The sequence below is a fragment of the Mixophyes fleayi genome, chromosome 5, assembly GCF_038048845.1.
Source record: "Mixophyes fleayi isolate aMixFle1 chromosome 5, aMixFle1.hap1, whole genome shotgun sequence".
Classification (NCBI taxonomy): domain Eukaryota; kingdom Metazoa; phylum Chordata; class Amphibia; order Anura; family Limnodynastidae; genus Mixophyes; species Mixophyes fleayi.
In genome coordinates, this window is record NC_134406.1 from 22,889,317 (window position 1) to 22,910,950 (window position 21,634).

At 40.1% G+C, this 21,634-nt stretch overlaps 1 protein-coding gene across 3 annotated transcripts in view; it reads right to left on the bottom strand.

The window, feature by feature from the left end:
- Positions 1-21,634, bottom strand: part of ANKIB1 (ankyrin repeat and IBR domain containing 1) — a 110,618-nt gene that overhangs the window by 68,098 nt on the left and 20,886 nt on the right. For all 3 annotated transcript variants that reach the window (XM_075211823.1, XM_075211821.1, XM_075211822.1), the window contains exon 2: positions 14,200-14,463. In XM_075211823.1, the coding sequence (XP_075067924.1) occupies positions 14,200-14,387 (188 nt within the window). In that variant the 5' untranslated portion in view covers positions 14,388-14,463. The remainder of the gene's footprint in view (positions 1-14,199; positions 14,464-21,634) is intronic.

The window sequence follows — 21,634 nt, forward strand, 5'->3', positions numbered from 1 at the left end:
GCTCTACTTCAACAATATCCATAATATTGAAATAATCATTGCTGTGCAGTTGGGAATGAACGTACACTGTTCACAAAGATGTGTTATAGAATGAATGGTGACTATGCGTTTCCTTTTCCTGAGTGCGTGTTTGTGGGAGGTTTTTGACAGTGATGTTCAGCCCTTTATTTAAATGTATTTGTCATATTGTTACAGGGACTCCATGTGTTCGTGTGTACGAAAATAAAATCTTTAAAGGCGACAATATGGCTGTCAAAAGTCGCTGCCCAGGCAGTTGGTCTTTCAAAAATCTTTTAAAACGTGTACTGTGTGTACGCATGAATCACCCGGCCGGTCATAGGTACAATTGTTGTAGATAACAAATCGGTCGGAATATTCTCCAGTGTGTACCTAGCCTTACACATATCGAGGCAGCTATTTTAGGGCTCAACAAATATTCAGAAACTAGTGAATTGTCAAGTTGCATTGTTAGGAATACAGATTCATCCCACCGAGCGGCTGCCTTAATGGGTGTAGCGGACAGGGGCACCCACCAATTCTCCTGCAAACAGCAGATAGAACTACGGTCATTAGAATTCCCAGCGAGACACAGCTGCCCGCTGCAGCGCTAAATGAATTAATCTGAGCAAACACCATGTACCTGCACTGGAAGATTACGCTTTTCAAAATGTATCACAAGATGAAAAACAGAAGCTCTGTAATTAAATGAGGAAAGGACACAATTATATAAAGCAGGAAATAAATACTGGCAACATAATAATGAACTAATACATTTGTTGTAATGGATTCTGTACGCACAAACAATGGATGTTATCATGTAAGAGCAGACTGGCGGGTTTTTAGGAAGAGGACATAAGTTCACTTTATCTGGAGACGGGTAAATCAAACCAGAATATCTTCCTACCAATATGAGTTAGCTTAATTCCCAATGATATAACACAATCATACGTTTTCAAATACCTGTCATATATATGTATGGCACAGTCTGTAATTATCGGACAAAAGATGGCAGCTTACCTGAGTGCCCCTACTGTACATTTAAAATACAGACTGTTTCCACCTGAGCTAGCTGGTTGGAATTCAAGGACTCTCAGCTATTCCGGTCATCGTTTGAGGAGCAAGTCTGGAATTGAAATGGGATTTTGCTTGGTCTCTAGTCCCTTCAGGGTCAGTTTGTTGGTTTGTGTTATGGGTCATTTATAATGGTACTTCTATCTCACTACTACATGTCACGTTCCCCACTACATAACTTTTGATACTAGTCTGCGGCACTGAGGATCTAACCTCTCTCTCCCCCCTTCCCCCAAAATAGGTTTGTTGTTTGTGACTGCCTCTACAAACTACACTGTATGCAGTTCCTGTGTTTACTTTGATCTCTATATTGATGTATATGATGCCTTAACATGGTGTTTGTTTACTCTTTTTGTCAATAAAGATAGATTATACAAAAAACATAAAATTAACCGGTCATCAACACATAGTGGCGGCCATGTTGTGGTCAATATTTATGAAGTTGTCTGATGTTCCTTAGTGAGGTCACTTATTACCAGTGAATTTGTATTGTGACTAGATTTAGACAGATTAGTCAGCACAAGTTAAAGCATAAATACTACCTGAAAACGACTGGTTTTAGCAAAAAAAATAATTTGATTTCAACAGTGTAAAATGAACAGACTTCTGTGCAATTCCATAGTGTGAGCTATGGGGCATTCCACAGGGGAGGCACGGAGGATTCTGCCACAACATGCATATTGTGCTACTATACATTTGTTGTTGTTTGTTTTGTTTATTGCAGTGTTTTACATATTGGTCTGCCTGCAATGAATTTGCCATTAGCTGCAGTGGCTTTGTATGAGGGCATCGACGTTGTGCACTCAGTCATTTCTATGCCAGGAGCATCCTTCCCTGCTGGGACCTGCACTCGGTACTAAGCTTGGTTGAGGAGATGATTCTTACAAAGCACGCCAAACAGGGAGAAAAGGGGACTGATGTGCGGCCAATCGCTTCTAAAGCGGTTAGATACGCCCACATCATGGTCTGGCAACACCACCCTTAGGACAGGACTCTTATGCTGGCAGTACATACTGATACCAATAGCCGCAAGTATGCCAACCCGAAATTGAGTCCAAGAAAGTTTAGAAAATTATTGGATTTTTGGAAATGTCTGTAAAAGTAGCCGGCAGCTAACTACCATCTGCAGTGTGTGCACTTATCAGGCAAACTCCCATGTATATACACACATTACTACATTAGACTATGCCTAACAAAACACTGTGACTATCCACATAATATTACTTACTAAGATATCAAAGATGTAGAATTCATTGCTCCATCCCAGTCACTGACTTGAAAAAAAAACTGCTGTGGTATTTGGAGCCCACTACAGTCACTTTAAATGGAAATAAGCCACATAAATAAAAGACTAAACCAACCACCCCTCCCAATTGAATTTGCACAACCAAGGCTTCAATTTTCAACTTATGAGAACTTTCGCTCTCTGTAGTCATTTTATTTTATGAGGTGCATAATACACTACACTGGAAAACAAAATCTGTAAATCATTTATAAAATACAATTTCACAAAAGGAACATTTGAGGGGGTGGGGTTGGGAGATTATATATGTTTTTTAATGGAGAGGACTCCACCAAGTAACAACTGAAATTGGGCATTTAATCTGTTGATCACCTGACTAATTTATTGGCCTATACTTACTTTCATGTCATTTTTACTAAATCAATTTTTTTAGCTGTCTTGCTTTGTCTTGCTTCATCACCAAAACCTCTACATCATCCACCACAGACTTGTTCATTATCGTTGGCCTTGGAAAGGACTGCTCTGAATTGTATTCAGTGCACGAAGCAGAGCTGAGCTTTGACATATCCAAGAGCAAGCAAAACAAACCACTAAGGTCTATATATCTACCCGGCAAAGTTAAGGACAGGGGAGCAACCAAGACAAAACAAAGTTGTGACAGGATGGTCCACCTCTGCCACCCTGTTGTTGCTGGGAACTGACTGTGCTTACTTTGTCACCGCCCCCTTTCATTATTCCAAATACGCCTCTCCTGCCGCAGTGGGAGGGGCCTGCTGCCGCCACTGAGCTCCTTTTATGGCACTCAGAACCACGTGCCTTCTGGGTAACCGACGCTGCTGGCGTTCCTCGTTGCTGGTGTACCTGAGCTGCTACTCCTGACCTCTTACTATGGATCAGGGTTGCTGTGGATGGTTCCCCCCTGGCCTATCACACTGACCAGAGCTCCAAGTAGCAGGCAGAGCAGTGGTACTGGAAATCATGGGTCCACACCTCAGAACAGCCGGAGAACGGATTAAATTGTGGGTCTAATCTCTAATCTGCAGATCACAGGAATACAGCAATATTGAAGATGTTTTCAAGCAGGTCTTGAAGCAAGATGTTTATTTGCTCTCACACTAGGTCAGCTGAAAATCAGAAGAATACATTACATGCTCAAACAGCACATCTTTTATACAGTTCAGACACAGGCTATTTTTAGCATCAGGATGTACTCTTTTTACACAAACATGGATTTACATGCATTGGACAGATAGCCATATTTACACTTATATGTGAAATTCTAGAAACGCTGTGATGTCCTGCAGCTGGTTCTCAGATGCAGAGAATCTAGGAGCCAGTCTTAATTAAAAGTTCCTGTCTTCAATGTTGGACCTTCACACATCAAAATATGTAATTAACATGGGGCCTTTCATCAGACTGTTCGGAATACATATTCACACAGAACAACTAAAACCAAAAACAAGCCAGTTTCCCACATCACAATACACAAATGCCTTTGTAAACAAAGGCTCATTGTATCAGATATATACATCAGAAATAGACATATCCTATAGCAAGGTTAAACAAGAGATGAATTTCTTCCCTTGGTCTCAGAAATTAAAGATTCAAAGAAGAATCAAAACATACACAATATTAAAAATAAGTGCATTGGCAATTTATATAAATCAGCGGCCTGCTCTATTTCCTTTAAATAAATTTATACCAAAAGTTATTTATCAGTGATCCAGTCACAAAAGTATTTAGTAAAAGTTGCAGGATGGAATGTACAAACCAATAATACCAAATAAAATGTAAAAAACGCTTTTAAAGATGCACTGCCACACGACTACCTAGTAAAAGATGGTACTGTAGCCTTCCAAATGGGGTCCTGAGGGCCTGCTCTGTGCAGCCAACTTTCCTGTGGTTCCTCCATACCTCTTACAGCTGTGGACGTAAAGCGGGGGAGGGATGTGAGAAGGAGGACCAATCGCAAACTGCAATCAAGATATCGCGGCTTGTGATTGGTCCCACGGCTCAAACTCCTCCTCCGCTTGGCTCTGGCTATTGACAAGCACCAAACTACCACCCTTTGCTAGGTGATGGTGCATTTTAATACATTAAGTGAAAAAAAATTTTTTTTTTTAAGAAAACTGGAAAAAAAGAAAAAAAAAATGTCTGTGAAATGGTTTATTTTAGCCCACTAGGATCTGGCACATATTACCGTCTTGTACTGACAGAGACCGCCAGCCCCCACTTGAAAAAAATAAATAAAAAAATAGCAGATGGGAAGTAGGTGGGTGCAGCCTCTGTTGGTATGAATGTATATTTGTAAGCTTTGATCTGCAGTCTGTCACGAAAACGTACTAAAATGAGGTGTTTGGGGAAATGGATATAAAATCTAACTGCAGTTTTATATTTTTATGAAATGTCCATCAAATCTATATACACCGGCACTATGAATAGAAGCGAACGATGGCACCATGCCAGTATCGGAACGTCATCCGAGGTCATATGTAGGCGTCTGTGGTGTGATAGGAGAGGTAGAGCGAAGCACATGGGCTTTAAGAAAATATTCTAACATTACTGAGAAGTTGGCTTCTTATCTCTTAACAGAAGTTTACTTATCTATTTCTCCACTTAAAATAAATATTCTGCTTCTCAGGGGTCAGCCACCAAAATAGATAACAAACATTACAAATATAGCTGTTGGCAAAGAGCGTCTTGTGTGAAACGATTATTCTTACTATTATTTCATTTTTAAATGGAAGCCGTGGTTTTGATTGCATTAAACAGGGTTTCCACTTTAAATATGAACGTTCCTAAATCCCTTCCCAATAATGCTATGTTGGTGGAGGGGCCCTTTCCTGAGAACCCCAACATTGGCTGTATTGAACAGGACTCCAGGACTCGCCATACAGAGAGCTGTTCACCATTTGGCCCGGACGGGTTCTCTGTGTGACAAGTCCATCAGGCACAGCGGCTCGAAGGCTTTCAACCACACATATACAGAGCTGAGCAGCCGCCGAAACGTACTGCCAAAGGTCTCAGCTATAAGTGCCAATGCCCTGCTAAATATAGTGAATCAAGATGGTACCAGGGGTGTAGCCCCTCAAAACAAACCATTATTCGTTAGGGAGTGGATTTAGTAAAATTCATATTTAAATTTTACACAAACAAGGGGGGGGGGGGGGAGAGATTGGGGGAAGGGAGATAGGGGTTTGCTACTTATTATTCCATGACTCAAATGATGAAGAAGAGGAAAAGTGATATATATAGAAGGTGGGACTAGATTATGTATGTCTATCATTTAAGTGTATAAAACATTCAAAACCTATAGAGATCATGTGCTATGAGAACGGGGAAATGTCAAGAGGTTGTTAATGGAGGTTCAGCATTGTAGTCATTTGTCCAAGAAGACCAAGGACTAGATTTACTAAACTGCGTTTTTAAAAAAGTGGATATGTTGCCTATAGCAACCAACCAGAATGCAGCTGTCATTTTGTAGAATATACTAACTAAATGATAACTAGAACCTGATTGGTTGCTATAGGCAACATCTACACTTTTTCAAACCTGTAGTTTAGTAAATATACCCCATGGTGTTTTGGAAACTCACTGGTTTGTCTTTGAGGACAACTGTGATGCTTTCCATTCTGTAGACTGACCAAACTTTGTTGATAGTGGCTGAGAGGGAGGGGCGAGAAGTATTTTTCCAGAGAGCGGTAATTATGCATTTAGCTGCATTTAAAATGTGATTGATGAGTTTTTCTGTGGGACGGGTAGCGTCTGGGAAGAAGGGAGTATAGAGGGGAGTCAGGCATGAATCCATTACCTGTGTAATGGATTCAATAAGCTTATGAATTTGTTGCCAGTAAGACTGTAGTTTAGGGCAATTCCACCAAATGAAGCAGGGTACCACGCAATCCGCAACCCCTCCAACAACAGTCACTGGAAGTAGGAAAGACAGCGTGGAGACGGGAGGGGACCAAATACCACCTGTAGTAAATCTTGTAGGAATGTTCTTTTATTCTAACTGAAATTGATGTCTTCGCTTTATTAGCTCTAATCTTCGACCATTCTTTTGGAGTCAGGGTCTCCTCATTGTCCTGCTCCCAAGCCAACTCATGTGTGTCTTTGGTTGATTAAAGTTATTAATCAGTTGGTGTAAGGTGGATATCAGGCCTCTAGTAGTGGGAGATACGCGGCAGAGATTCTAAGGTTGAGCGTTGGTCCGATGGGAGAGGTGCTTTTAGGGATCGATAAAGGCGTCTGAGCTGGAGATATTGGTAGAAAATTTTGTGGGGCAATTCTAATTTTTTCTGTAAATCTGAAAATGTAGGGAAAACCCTCATTGGCACCAGATCCCAAACAAAAGGCAGGTTGTAAGAAGTCCAGTGATTAAACGTTTTATGATCTAGGCCTGGATCAAAATTTTTATTGTTCCAAAGTGGGATAAGAAGCGGGTACTCGGATCGTAATTTACAGGACCTAGTCACTTGATCCCAAACTGAAACAGAGAGATGTGCAGAAGGAAGTTGGGCTAGGCGTCCTGTCCTGTGTTGGGATGATATCCAGAGCAAGGAATATGGGGAGTAAAATTGTAATATCTGATTTGATTTGAGTCCACACTCTATGATGGGGAGGTGAGTGCCAGAGAATACACTGGGACATATGTGTTGCTTGATAATACTTTATTATGTTTGGGAGGCCCAGGCCTCCAGCAGTTTGATGTTTAGAGAGAATTTGCATTCGTACTCTAGGTTTTCGCTCTGCCCATACAAATTTGGATTTCATTTGTTGTAAATGTTTAAGGACATGTAAGGGAACCTGAATTGGAAACGTTTGCCATAAGTAAAGTAGTCTGGGTAAAACATTCATTTTAACAGAGGCCATTCGGCCAATCCATGAGATGTGATGCTTATTCCATTGAGTTAGATCACATCTGATTGTAGTAATAAGTCTGGGAAAATTGCCCGCGTATCGCCTTTTTCATAATATTTTTGCTGAACCCATAGGAGAGTTTTAGCTGCTCGTTTTGATAATATTTGGTTTATTTGTCCTTTACGAGAGACTGGTTTGGTGTATAAACGTTTCTTGGGGCTAGTTTGGTGGTGAGATGCAGTTTGTTGTATCTGTTGTTCAAACTCTTGTAAACGCGCTCTTTCTTTCCGCCTCTACTGTGTTGTCATTTTGTTAAGGATACCCCGTATAGTGGCCTTATGGGCTTCCCAGAGGATAGATTGTGATATCTCTGGGGATACATTATGGGAAAAGTAATCAGTAATAGCTTGGGATATATGGAAAATATGCTCTTTCCTAAGGAGTAGACTCATCAAGTCGCCATCTGGAGCGTGATTGGGGGGGGGGGGAGAAGTGTAGAGTCTGCTCAACCGCTTCATGATCAGACCAGGACACTGGGAGGACCCGGACATCTCCCATCCTCTGGGTTGTCAAGTGGTCAACAAAAAAGTAATCTATTCTTGAGTACAGGCTCTGGAAGAGGGATATAACACTCGCAAGGCGTCATATAAATTGAATGACTTCAGTTGGGATTTCAACTTACTTGACTCCTCGGTATGTCCACAGAAATATGCGTTTGGCTGGACCTATCTAATATTGGATCTAGGATAGTATTAAAGTCCCCTCCTACAATGGTCATACCTCCTACATTTAAGAAAGTTGCTGGAAGAAGTCTGCATAGAAGGCTCCGTGCTGCACGTTTGGGGCATATATTGAAGCTAAAGTTATGGGATTTTGGTTTAAGGTGCCTCTAAGGATGATGCATCTGCCAAGGGAGTCAGAAGTCTGCGAGTCAATAGTTAGCGGGACTCTACTGTGTATCAGTATTGCTGGACCTCTATGTTCTGCGTTTGCAGAAGAGTAAAAAGCACGTGGATTTCGCCCGGATGCTACCCCTAACTGTCCGAAATGCAATTCGATCAATGCTAACTTTTGGCACCTTCTATGGGAGTGTTCATGTATACAAATCTTCTGGCGAAGGATCAGGAGATGTATTCAGGTTACTGGAATTGAAGTGTCTCTTAGTTCACCGGCCACTTGTCTCTTTGGGCTCCGATTGAAGGGGAAAGTTAATAAACTGACAAAAATGTACATTTCACAGTTATTGATGTTGGCTAAGGTCTGTATAGCGAGGCTGTGGTTGGCCCCGACGAGTCCCACGGTTAAAAATTGGAAGGCACTGGTCAATACCACCATAAGGCACGAGAGATTTGTTTATACTAGCAGACAGGCTCTGAAGGAATTTGAGAATATATGGTACAGATGGTTAGAGTCTCCATTCTATCCTATGTCATCTAGTACAGATGCTCTATCTACTTAAATGTATGGCTACCGCAGTTCTTATAATAAGTATCTGAGTCCATGTAATAAACCCTGCATGTGTAACATACTTATGTATAAGCATTTACGATGTATGATCCTGAATGAATATAGCACATTTATTATTATTATGCTTTAATGTAATCTTGTAAATTCCGTCATTTAATTCTGATATGTATGCGATTGTTTTTCTTTTTGTTGTTTAGTATGTTTATATCTTAAAAAATTTCAATAAAAATACTGGATTTAAAAAAAAAAAAGCACGTGGATAATATTTAGAAGATAATGTGGGGTGTGGATCCTTAAGATGTGTTTCTTGCAAGAAAATCAGGTTTTAAACTCTTAAAATATTGTAAGACCATTGTGCGTTTGTTTGGCGAGTTGAGACCATTGATATTAAGAGATATTCTTTTGAGATTCATGGTGAATGAGTGTGGGGGGGATTCTGCTTTATCAGTGAGGTTGGAGTCTTCATTTGAATATAGTAGCTGAATGTGGACAGGGGAAGACACATAAGGAAGAAGGGGAAGGGAAGGTAAGGTGGTCCTGATCTCGGTGTGAGTGTCAGGACCTAGAAAAAAAAGATGCGCCAAGTTGCGCGACACCGTCTTTGGTAGTGGAGAAATTAGTGGGGGTAGGGGCATTGTGGGAGGAATATGGACAATTATTGACAATATCTGTGCATGGTACACATTTAGAGCACATGGGCGTGGGTGCATTTTTAATCACCGATATTCAACATTACATATAATGCCATAATAAACTAATAAACGGAGGATGACAATTGGAGGAGATGGTAAACAATCCCCAATATACACGTATCATCACATTTTATAATACCCACAATACACTGGGAATTAGTAAGGACACTTTGACTGCCTGAACTCTGCTGGGCAGTAACCATAAATAAAACCGAACGCCCCACTTTGCAAACAATTGGAAATTTAATACGACCTCCTATTATCAAGCATTCCCACAGAGCTTTTATTACCAGGGACCAAAAACACACTTCTACATACAGCTTGCTTTTACTTTCTGCTTCCAGAAACGTCCAGTTAAACATACAGGCTTAAAACTTTCAGCAACCAAACGGTTCGTCATTTAAGTGCACCTGTAGCCCCCACACAACGCAGGCCGCCATTTTCAGGCAGCCAATCAATTCACAAGGAACTAGTGACATCACTGAGGGAAGAAAACGTGGGTGACATTTTGTGGAATTCATTAATTTTCATACCGCCAAGACGGCCACATGACACAGTACGTCATACTCAGTCTACGTGGACGCCACAGGTTCTGAGTACTAGTTTATATATAGCTTTATTGTGTCTAGTGCTTTATTTACAGCCCATTCTCATGTGAAAATAATGGAGACATACTAAGAGAAAGAGAGGTGTCCTTTCATGAAAACACACAACCATGAACACTAACAATATCAGAATAAATAAAATAAAGGGCGTTTTGAGGTAAATAAATGTACAAATCAACACAGTATAGAGCTAAAAAAGTCTCCGTAAAACCCAGAGTTACATTTTAAAAAAACAAACAAAACAAAAACAGCAAAAAAACTGTGGTCTGGGGGGAAATAAAGTGTTTAGATACCCTTTTCTCTGAAATTGCAGGTCAGTACTTGGTTATCCCATCTCTTACAGTACCGATGGGCCATTTAGAAAAGAGGCTTCTATGAGACAACAGGGAAAAAACTAGGAACACGAGTGGCTAAGTAAAGGGTATATTGTATGTAGGGCAAGAGGGCATACAAAGCCAAAGGGTATAGTGACTATTATATACAGAGCATTATGAATGTAATATTTATATTAAATCCCCCTGGTTTGTCGTCATACACATGTAGCATGCTGTATTATTCCTGGCAAAATTTTGCTACTATAATTTGGGGGTATTACTAATGTTAAAGTTAAGTTCAGTGTGATCAAAAACAATTAAGTTAAAAAAAATAAAAAATAAAAAATAAAAAGTTGATAGTTATGAAGAATCATTGCTGTGGAGAGAGCATTTGTAAGAATGTAATTTTTTTTGCACCAAAACGATAGCATTTATTTTATTAAAAACCTACAGATCTGGAACAATGGATGATAAAAAAAAGTAATTGGTAATGAGCATTTAGAAACATTTCTATGAAAAAATTGGGAGTTGGAGAAATACAAATACAGCAGATTACATGGAATGGCTCATTAACCACTGAGGCATGACATGGAGGCGGCCATTTTGTGTGCTGAACCAATATTCATGACACTGCAGCCAGTCAACTGACTAGGAACTAGTGATGGAGTGGAGACGAGAGGTACTTGTGGCTTCAGAAACAAAGTTAGATTCCTAGTGAACTGACAGGATGAATATAGGCCCTGCCCACAAAATGGCACCCTCTTCTGCCTGTGGACAATGGATCCACTTTAAAAAGATAGTGAAACAACAAATTTCTGCTAAAAAAAATTCACTTACAAGAATGACAAACTCAAACTTGATCCTTTGTTTCTCAATCTGTCTTTTACACCAACAATACCTATGTAAATGTAGTCAAAGACCAACCAAAAATGTTGTTTTATTTAAAATTACAGTGCAATCATTTTACTTACTGGATCTACTACTAAAGCATGATAGAGACACTGTACCAATCCCTCACAAGGCCTTAGGAAACAGGCATGTCCAGCAGCGATGCTCTGCAAAATGTTTCCCTGTCAGAGCATATAAAGATATTATTCATGCTCAGCAGACGTAAAACACACTTCTGAATGATGCTTTGCAGACGCTATGAGACAAGCAGATATCTACCGAGAGTCTGATGTGATTATACTTTATAATTTATTCATTTGAAATATACGAGCTCAGTATAGTCACTGCTGTTCCATTCGCATCAAATCCTCTGCAGCTATGAAATTATGTGTTAGATGACAATAGTGTTCCCATGATAGAAAAAAAAAAAAAATAGATTAGGGAAAATCGAAATCATAGAGCGGCCGCTTTGTAATGCTGCACTGAACAACCATGTACAGCTGTAAATGAAAATATCATTGAAGTATGCCGGGCCCTCAAAAGAAATATACAGGTTCTCTTTGTGATAAACATGTTCTTAGGAATTAATGAGAACGTGGAAATAGCATAAGCTGTAACAATATGTTATTGTTCTCCTCTAAGGATGCACCAGCTGAAAGGACTTGTTCAAACAAGTGTTTAGTCAGACTTTACACTGTATTCCAAGCAGAACGTGAGGTAAGCAAACTGCTCTGAACATCACGCAGGCAACAGGATCATTGGTCCCCAATGCACAGAAGTGGCAGTGTAATCTGCGGGGCAAAGCGGCAGAAATGGTGCATGTTCTGCACTGCAGTGCACCATGGGAAACGTCTTACTGAACGCTAGTCTGAGCGAGCCGTAAGAACCAACATGTAGCAGGAGCCTCACAACAGTCTATCACACTTCCCACATGCTCTTAAAATAGGCTTTTCGAGCTGTGCTTTTTAATGAGGAACTCAAAAAAGGAAAATAGTTATTTTGAAACGTTAAGCATGAGGTATCTAATCACATGCGAAAAGGGATGCTGACTTATAGGGGGAGGGTGTTTGCACAACCCCTTAGAATCAGGTGTGTGATCTCAGTATTATGTGACTGGGAGCTGTACTGCAGAGCTCTCTCAGAATACGTGATGCTGTCCCATATACACCAAGGGCAGCAAATCTGTACAATACTGGTAATACTTTTGTCTGATTCAGGGGAGGAACACGGCACTGTCAGGCTTCATAGCAAAATTAGGGAATGGTCTGACTTCACTGCCAGTCCTTCAGAAGAGCAGAAGGTGCACTTTGGGAGGGTGGTGGAGCATTGCCTGGACTCCTTCACCTCTAGGGCCCTCAGAGGTCACCCTCCTGCAGTGACGGCGATACGATCACTGGTCTGATTATCTGTTTTTGTAAAGGTGTGATAGTAAGCAATATACATTACTACCAACAGGACTGTACATTTACTGTTTACCATCAGTAGCTAAAAGCAGCACACAGCAGCTTGCAGTGAGCAACTTTCAATTATTTTTATGATTAACTACTTTGAAATTTGCAGTCAGTGCAGCCCGTCTTTCGGCCACCTCACCACCCGACAAATAAAGCGTGGGGAGAACACTGTGTAGCATTATCCAAACTATCATGGAGTATGTTGAATACACACAGTCTAAGTCTGCACCATAATAGTGGTACCAGGTTACAGAATAAAGGTTGTGTGTCTTTGGACTAGTGTCTGACTAACTTATGGTATATACTCTTTTTCCTGCTTATCAGATCACTGCAATAGCCACAATAGCAGAAGATGAGAGCAGAGCTTGTATGGGTCATGTGATTAGGATAGGGAGGACAGGGGGATGTGGAAGCAGGAAGTGACGTTAGATAGAGAAAGGAGCAGGGTCTCCAACAGCACGGTAGTAATGTGAGACTCGTCACACTGATGCAGGATGATTGTGGTGTCAAAAACATATGTATATGAGCATATAAGTTCATACATCCAACGTTTTTGTTTTGTTTTACAAAAAAGGCCTTTTCTGGTTTAAACAAATCCAGGACTAAATCCCCTTTCTTTCCCAGTAATAGTACTGTTAGATCAGAGACCCCCAAACTTTTGTTCTGTTGAGTAGCAGAAGAGATCCCACGCATTCAGCACCCTCCAAAGTGGAGAGCCAAAACAACAGCTCTACGGCTTCCAATTAGATCTACTATGCTGAATCTCCGCTGCTACGGAGAGACCACAGCAACTCTGAACGTGATCGGCGATATGCGAGTGCCATGGTGGCTTCCTCTCTGGGATCACTGGGAAGAGGGGGTTCATAGCCGAGGCCACAGTAATACATTGTAGGGCCCACAACAGTTTACTGAATGGAATCTACAGTTGAACAATTAGGTCTATCTGTGGATATTTCACAATCTAAGCTATGTACAGAATTGTCTTTAACCTGGAGGAAAATATGTCAAAGTTAATAGCAGAAAAAAAAAACCTCCAATATGTTTTTTCCGCTCGCTATTTTAATGTGTTTTTAAATAATCACAATGTAAAAGAATAAAGTAATTAGTCAAAAATATGTACCATTGAATTACCCTGACATGGCAATTCTGCTTTGTTAAAAATAAAGTCGTACGGAGCAATTAATATTGTCCTTACATACATACTGCATGAAGCCAAACCCAACATCTTTGGGACACTGTTCTAAGTGCTTCACATAGGACAACAGGTTAAAACAGAAAAGCACAGCATGTTAGTTAGCTTGCTGTGGTGACTTTACTAACTATGCTGGCTCAGAATACTGTAAGATAGAGAAGCACCAACATCCTAAGATGGCAACCTGTTGAAGAGGGGTGCGATGGAGAGTCCGATAGACATCTTTAGCTAAGTATAAATGCTTCATTTATTTTGTGGACATATTTTAGCTAGTACATCTAGCATTTGGTATATATTACTATCAATTCATGTGACTACTTGCTTTGAAAAACACACAGCAAATTATTGTCAATGTCTCTAACAAAATGTAAAAAAATAAATAAATAGCAAACCGCAAAGAGCGACCGTTAACTCACCGTAGGAGACGGCTCATGCCGTACCGTGAAGCATAATGCAGTGGAGTGTTATGCTGGTAGGGCTCTCCGTAGGACGTGTTGGGATCCAAGGACTCTTTCAGCTGAAGGTTGCTCTCGTAGATTTGGTAAGCCAGGTTCTCATCCCCGTTGATCAAGGCTTTGCGGAACTTGGTAGTTGCGTTTCCCATGGTTTGTCTGGAGACTGGTTCTTCTCTACCCTAATTACAGCTTCTTACCAGGATGAGCCAAAGCATAGTGCCCACTCTACAAAAAAAACAAAACAAATAGACATTAAAAATCGGTGGAGTTCTCCTTGGATAGGACTTAAACACACATGAACGCTGCTGTAAACCTGAAGCTGCACTTTAACTCCAGGGTTTTGCTCTAACACAAAGTAAGAAGCTTTATGAAACTTTAACCAACTTCTCATGTGTAAAATCCTCGCTAGACAGAGCAGAGATTCTATTTCATCAACCAGTAATTTGGATATCCAGTGCATGGAAAACAGATCAAAGCCTTCAGTCATGAGACTTTGCTCAAGTGCTGAGAATCTCCAAACCTTGTAGATTTCCTATATATATTACATATATCAACCTGAAAAGAGGATTTCTAGAATACTCCTCTAACTCCCACACCAGCAAATCCCACTGATGTTTAAAAGGTCTTACATGCAGACGGCGCAGGTCACCAGCTGTAAGTACTGTCTGGAAATATTTTGGATGTCTGAAAATCTTGATTTTTTTTTTTTTTTATACACATACATACATTGGTTAATCAGGAAGAGAGAAAACCGTGTGTCCTGAAAGGAGTCTTGCAGAGAAGAGCTGCAATTAGTGCTCTCTTAAATTAGCCCTTATCAGGTGCATCTGGTTTTTGATGGATGATTTACAATGGTTAATGGGCTGAAATATCACCGTAACTATTTAGGAATAAGTCAGAGCAGCATGAAGATTACATATTACCGACGTTACCTTGAAAGGGAAAGGTTAAGGAACACATATTGCAATTCTGGCAGCAAACCAGGTTGTTTTAGACCGAATTGACCACAAATTACAGTATGTATGAGCGCAAAGAGACGGCTGACCAACGACGAGCTTCAACAATTCTAAATATATACACACACACACACACACACACACACATACAGTGTTCTCCCCAGCACCATTTTCCCGGGTGTTTTTACTTGCCACCCGGCTCTTAGAGCCCAACAGAGTCCTATTCTAAAAGAATAAACCATTGTTTCTCCAACTATAACAGGCACTATGTGAGCACTACAGCCAGCAGTGTGTGTTAGACCACTGACCACCAATAACCTCCAACATTTTTCATTAGTATTGCAAAGTATTACAACTGCCCCCTCCCCGCTGCCTCTTAATTTTCTGGGGAAAACACTGTAATAAATAAATATATATATAATTTGTGAATATTAAACTTTTTTTTTATTTAAAGTAATCTTTGATATTGAATAAAACTGTATTTTAGCTCTAGTGTCCCTTTAATGCAGAGGTGTCCAAGTTCAGTCCTCAAGGGCTACCCCAACAGGTCATGTTTTCAGGATTTCTGTCTGTATAAACAGTTGGGATAATTACTCACCCAGCCAAATAGATTAACTCACCTTTAAAGAAATCCTAAAAACATGAACTGTTGATAGCCCTTGAGGAGAGGGAGAGAGATACAAAGTCACTGGGTTAGTGTATGATGGCAGGTTTATTTCACCTAGGTTCCTAACGTACACGTTTAAAACCCCCCGGAAAATGTAATTGTCTGTGAGCTGAAGGACTAAAGGACAGAAAAGGATCCTGGGGTTATGGATGGAGAGAGAGGGCGGGCTCCATCCATTAGGTCCATTCACCAAGTTACCAGTGATTCTGCTGGTGATCAGGAATTGCACCTGAGTGATGCTGGTAAAAGGCTGTAGCTCCGTCAGTCTCTCACTGCCTGAGGACAGGGGCTGTGTGAGGAGCCTGATATCTGCCTGTAAGTGTACTGCACTGAAACGTCTCTTTGTTTTGTCTCAGTTTGTTAGTCAGGTGTGACCGGTGTTTAGTTAGAGCCGGACAGCAAAGTGTTTATTTTGGAGTTTTCTTACTGAATAAAACTGGCTGAGGTCAGTTGCATGAAACCTTTGGACTTGTGTGAAATCTCTCGGCTGCTATAAACACCATCTACCCCAGAAGATGGTACCGGCTCCCCGTACCCAGTCACAATAATTATAATATTATATTAAACACACACACACACACACACACACACACACACACACGGAAGTCATGGTTCAAGTAGGACAAAAATGCAGTATAACTACTGGGCCATTTACAAGTCAACTTTATGTCTAATGTTTACCCTAGACTTCCCAAACCTATCAGCCATCTTTGCCCGTTTAGCCCAGATTGTGGCATCCATTTGTCTCTACCTATGATGACCAACAACTACTAAATCCTGTTTGGATTGTAGTAGCTGAAAACAGAGTCTGAGTCATTAAGGAGAGCAAAGCATAAAAAAGGAGTAACTGCACCTGGGCAAAACCATGTTCCATTGGAGGGGGAGGTTAATTTAAAACGTTGGGACAGATTTATAGTTGCGGTAAGGCATGTCCTACTTTAAATTAACACTACACTTTAAATTTCAGTGTAAAAATAAAGCTATCAAGTATGTGTGCGTACATGAAAAAACAACCAGTATTTAAGTTATGTGCAAAATAATAAACTAATTTGCACCCCTTGCATTCTAACATGGTTTGTCCCAGAGAACATTTACTCCTTTTATTTCCCCTTAGTTTCCTTAATGACTCAGGCCCATAGTGTGCAGATTGGACCTTAATGGCCCTGGCTTTCCTCCAGTTTCAATTCAATGTTGACTGTGGCTTTGCCCAAGACTTTGTTCTGTTCTGGGTCACATGCCTGAAAAAAAAACAGCTGATCATTTAACACATGGTCTCTGCCACATGACATGCCGCACGGGCACATGTCTATTTATAATGAGTGCAACACCATGGACAGCTGAGTTCTACAAAACCCTTATATCTGGTTGTAGACTTTATATCAGACACCGGTCTAGCCCTACACATACTGTCAGCTGGCACAGCGCCACCTAGTGTAAATCTGCAGATTACAGCTGCACGTTTTTGGCAAGAGAGAGAGACTGGAAATACAGTTGCAAGGTTTCCTTAGACAAAAGACAGATAAAGCAGAGAGTAAAAGACAGCATTAATCTGTTCCTTCATATATCCCTGCCGAGCACAACATTGTTCAGAGGAACTGAGTACTTCTTCTTTCATTTGGCAGCAGAGTTAATGGAACATTCTGTATTTTGAGCTTTTAAGTATAGGACACTACCTGTTATTAATATTAGAACTAGAGAACTTTAAATTAGATTGTTTTCTCTCTGTTTTTTTTATTAGTAATCACTGGGAGTGCAGGTTCCCTGTGTTTATACAAGAGCAGCAATCTCCCAATAATATCAATTACTTCATTTAAACATTTAACAAAGTTCTTGCTAACTAGGCCATAGCCAACCCATAATTAACCTTTATTTTACCTAGCTTAGTTAATTCACATCTGTTTTGAAAATACGTGCAACCAATAGGGCGTCAAGGTGCCGTATACGGTACGCAAAGTATAATTAAAGAGGTGGGTCCATAAGAGATAGCAGGTACAACTTTAAACTGACTTAACTTTTGACAAAAAATGCCGTGATGCACTGCTAACATGAGGCCGTGCACCAGTGTAGTTACTAGTGAGAAATGTGATTTTGCTAAGCTGACACCATCTTGTTGCCATAGTCATTTTATTCTCTTATAGCTTAAAGACAGATTAGATACAGCCAGTTTGTAGAAGTAATTCATTATTTTCAAGAACCATGTTTATGACCTTGGATATAGCAGGTGGAGATAAAACTAACTCCCCCTTGGGGAGAATTCCTGTGTGAAAATGTTTGAATATAGCAAGGTCTAAGTAAAGGAAGCATGAGTGGTTAAAACCTTTTGGGGCGTAGTTTTCTGCAATACGTGATTTTGTGCTATAAAGACACGAGCTTGTAACTAATAAAGTAGAGAGTTATTTGTACACGCAGAACTTGCTGTGTCTTTTATTCTCCCGGCTGATGAGCTCATAACTAATAAACTGACACTTACAGGTGAACAATCTGATTTAGATTCGACACTAGTTCATAAATGGCCTCTACAGTTGGCATTTGTAGCATGGTGGCAAACAAGAACACTTTTTTTTTTTTTTTTTAATCACAAAATTAATACCAACAAAGAAGAGTAATGAATGCAGTACAATGTGCACAGTTCCTGCATGTTACCCAAACAACACAGCCAGCAACTTTATCCGGACACACACACAACTTTCTGACAAGGGTCCAACTTTATTTCCCTTCAGTTTCATTGTCAGCTGCAGCATTCACACTTTGAAGGCTATCCTAAAATTCAGAATAAAGGTCAAAGTTTTGCACTATTCATTTTATTTAACACCCATGTTTAGGAGCCCCTAAGTACTGTACCTTCCTGATCATTAGCCCTTTAATACAACCCCTTCACTGACGGCATTTGCAGTCTACACTCCTTGTATTTGCTCCAGACACTCTGCACCCCCCTCTAATTGTTCAGCCAGTGAGCTTTATTTTCACTGCAAGTAATAATGTTCTCTGTCTTCTGTGTGTTATCCTCATATTGTTAGTCATACTCGTACACAGGAAATAATGACAGACTAGGCAGTTACTATCTTTGGGCTTTCAGATCTTAAGCCACATTGTATTTACTTATGGTTTCTTTGTAGTACAGCAATTCTCCATACTCTGGGCCTTTCTATGAGAATGCCATTACTCCTTTAGCAAAAGTGATGCATAAAAATGCATTGATTATGCAAATAAACTAAACAAATGGCCCCACTCGGGAAGTATTTTTCATTTATTTGTAGAACAATTTTTGGTTGTTACCCACTGGTGTTGTATGAAGTCTGATCATGTTTGACATGCGGTCATCACCAGCACTTGCATTCAGTGATATTGGGGGGTACATTCCACTATACCCCAAAGCCTTCACTTGTAGTTAATGTAAGTAAACGGAGCTTACATCAATTTAAAACCATCGTAGCGCAAATTCTCCTGATCGCAATCGACAGTTCCACATACCTATTCAAATGCTTTCACCAGGGTGTATTGCGCATTAAAATGTGGATACAGCTTTAAGTTCTAATAAATGAAAGGATCACTTCAAACAAATTGAAATGATACTATTTGGTGACAGAGCCTTCAAACAGTTGCAAAGACCCACTGCAAACTCAAATTGTCCGAGCACACAGCAATCTCTGTTTCAAACCACGTAGATAATGTAGAAATGATACAAAGATTGAGAAGTTTAAATTAATCAGATCTGTTGCCAGAGTAAAGAAAATACAATATTATAACATTATTTAAAATACCCATTTCCAGCAGTAGAATATTTTATTACCTCTCTTTTCACTCGGAACATATATTTAAATAAATCAGGAAAAGTGTAACATGCTTCCTCAGCAAGGCATCTGCATAGTGTCGTTCATTAGCCACACAGCGCAGATCTGCCAAGTTAGCCATAACGGCAAAAACCTTTTTTAATTGCTGCGATTCACACCCTCGAAGCAGCAGAAGGCACAAAGGAGACTGGCAGGAGAAACAGAGCTGGCTCAGGCTGCCAGCTCATCACAGTACCACCCTGGCAGGGTAGCAGGCAGCTGTCTGGTGGCGCCAACAGTATTACAAGGCGGATCATAGCGTCCTCCAGCTGACCACCACAGACAAAAGACGAGACTGAGTTTTCCAGCGACAAACAGTGAGACTCTATAATGAGAAGCACCACAAAATCAGAGACTGTCACAAAGCCTCGGAGAATTCTCCCCTGAAAACACATCGGATAAAGGAGTTGTGTTATCATACAGTGAGCTTAGCCGTCATCAGTTATGTCAAAACATTTAAGGTAAAAGACTTTAGTTTTTAAGGAAAGGAAAAGAAAAAAGTGCATTTAAAAATAAACCCTAATCTTGACATAAATGGTTCTTCTACTTTTTCATATTTTCTTCACTTAACTCCAAGATTATTTTTTTTTGTCAGTAACATTGCAACAGGGGTATCACAGGCTGGTACAGGGAGACGGAAAGACGTATCAGAGCTCTCTATCCTCACCTCTCCTACATCTGAACACCCTGAGGACCTGTCAGACTTGTTACCTCATAACCCAACTGACTGCAAGGAAGAAAACTTCATCAGATTCCTCCATGCAAAACAGCACAAAAACACAAAACAGAGACATTAGTATACTATACAGAAGGTATTTTTGAATAGGATATTTTTCCTACAAAGCAGATTCATAACACACTATTAATTTTCCTTTTCAATGACTTAAAATAAATGAATGACAATAGTTACGTGAGAATGGCGGTGGGAGTGGGACACAAAGGGTCAACATTTATTTTTTTATTTCTTCCGACACCTGAGCCCCCATGACAGAAATACATTTACAGTATCCCCCGATTACCACTAACAAGCAAGTTCTGTCGATTTGCTGACCTTTTGTGTAATCAGAGACATTTTCCCTGCGATTCTCACAACTAGAAGCTGCTTGTGGATGCTACAGTACGAAAAATCAATAATTGCCATGGTTATCAACAAACACACACACAGAAAGTCATACATTGTGACTGAGGACGACTGGGACCGAATGACTGATGGGCTCACTGGGGGCGACGCTCAGCTCTACCCTCTCATTATACCAAACACCCAAAAAGCTTTTTTTTTATTTTATTTTTTTTTTAACGCAACTGCAAAGCATGTAACTGTATTTAAAAGTAAAACCCATTCTATTTTTTTTTGTCCACAGCAATTAACATTCATACTTGCATCTGCATTTTGACGATTTTTTTCGGACTCCGTTTGCGCCATTACAGTGTGTTCAAAGCATGTCACTGAGGTAAAACAAAAACAAAAAACAAAAAAGCATTCATCTTTATGGAAGCATACTGTGTATTACCTGCTAGAGGTTAAATCAGTGTTCTCTATTTTTCCCAAACACTTCAATGGCCCATTCATTTCAATGTAGATGTTCACTTCCTGTAGAAACTCCATTGAAACGAGTAGACCATTGAAATAAATAGTCCATAGGCCTAAGTAGAGCTTCAGAATTAATCTCTACTGATGTAAGACTAAAGCAAGGAATCTCCAGGAATCTTCTCACCCAAATAACATTATGGTAATCAAGGGACACCGCATGTATTTGGCTGAGCGGCTAAGGGGAGTTACGGTCAATCCAGTTCACAGTCATTCTGTTATGGTCTTTTATTTTTTACTCCCTTTATAAAACAAGTAAAGACGATTTTACCGTTAGAATACAAGATTTTATTTTTATTTAACTAATAAATTAGTGAACAAAACTTTTTCAGGGTTATTTTTACCGCTAGAGGTT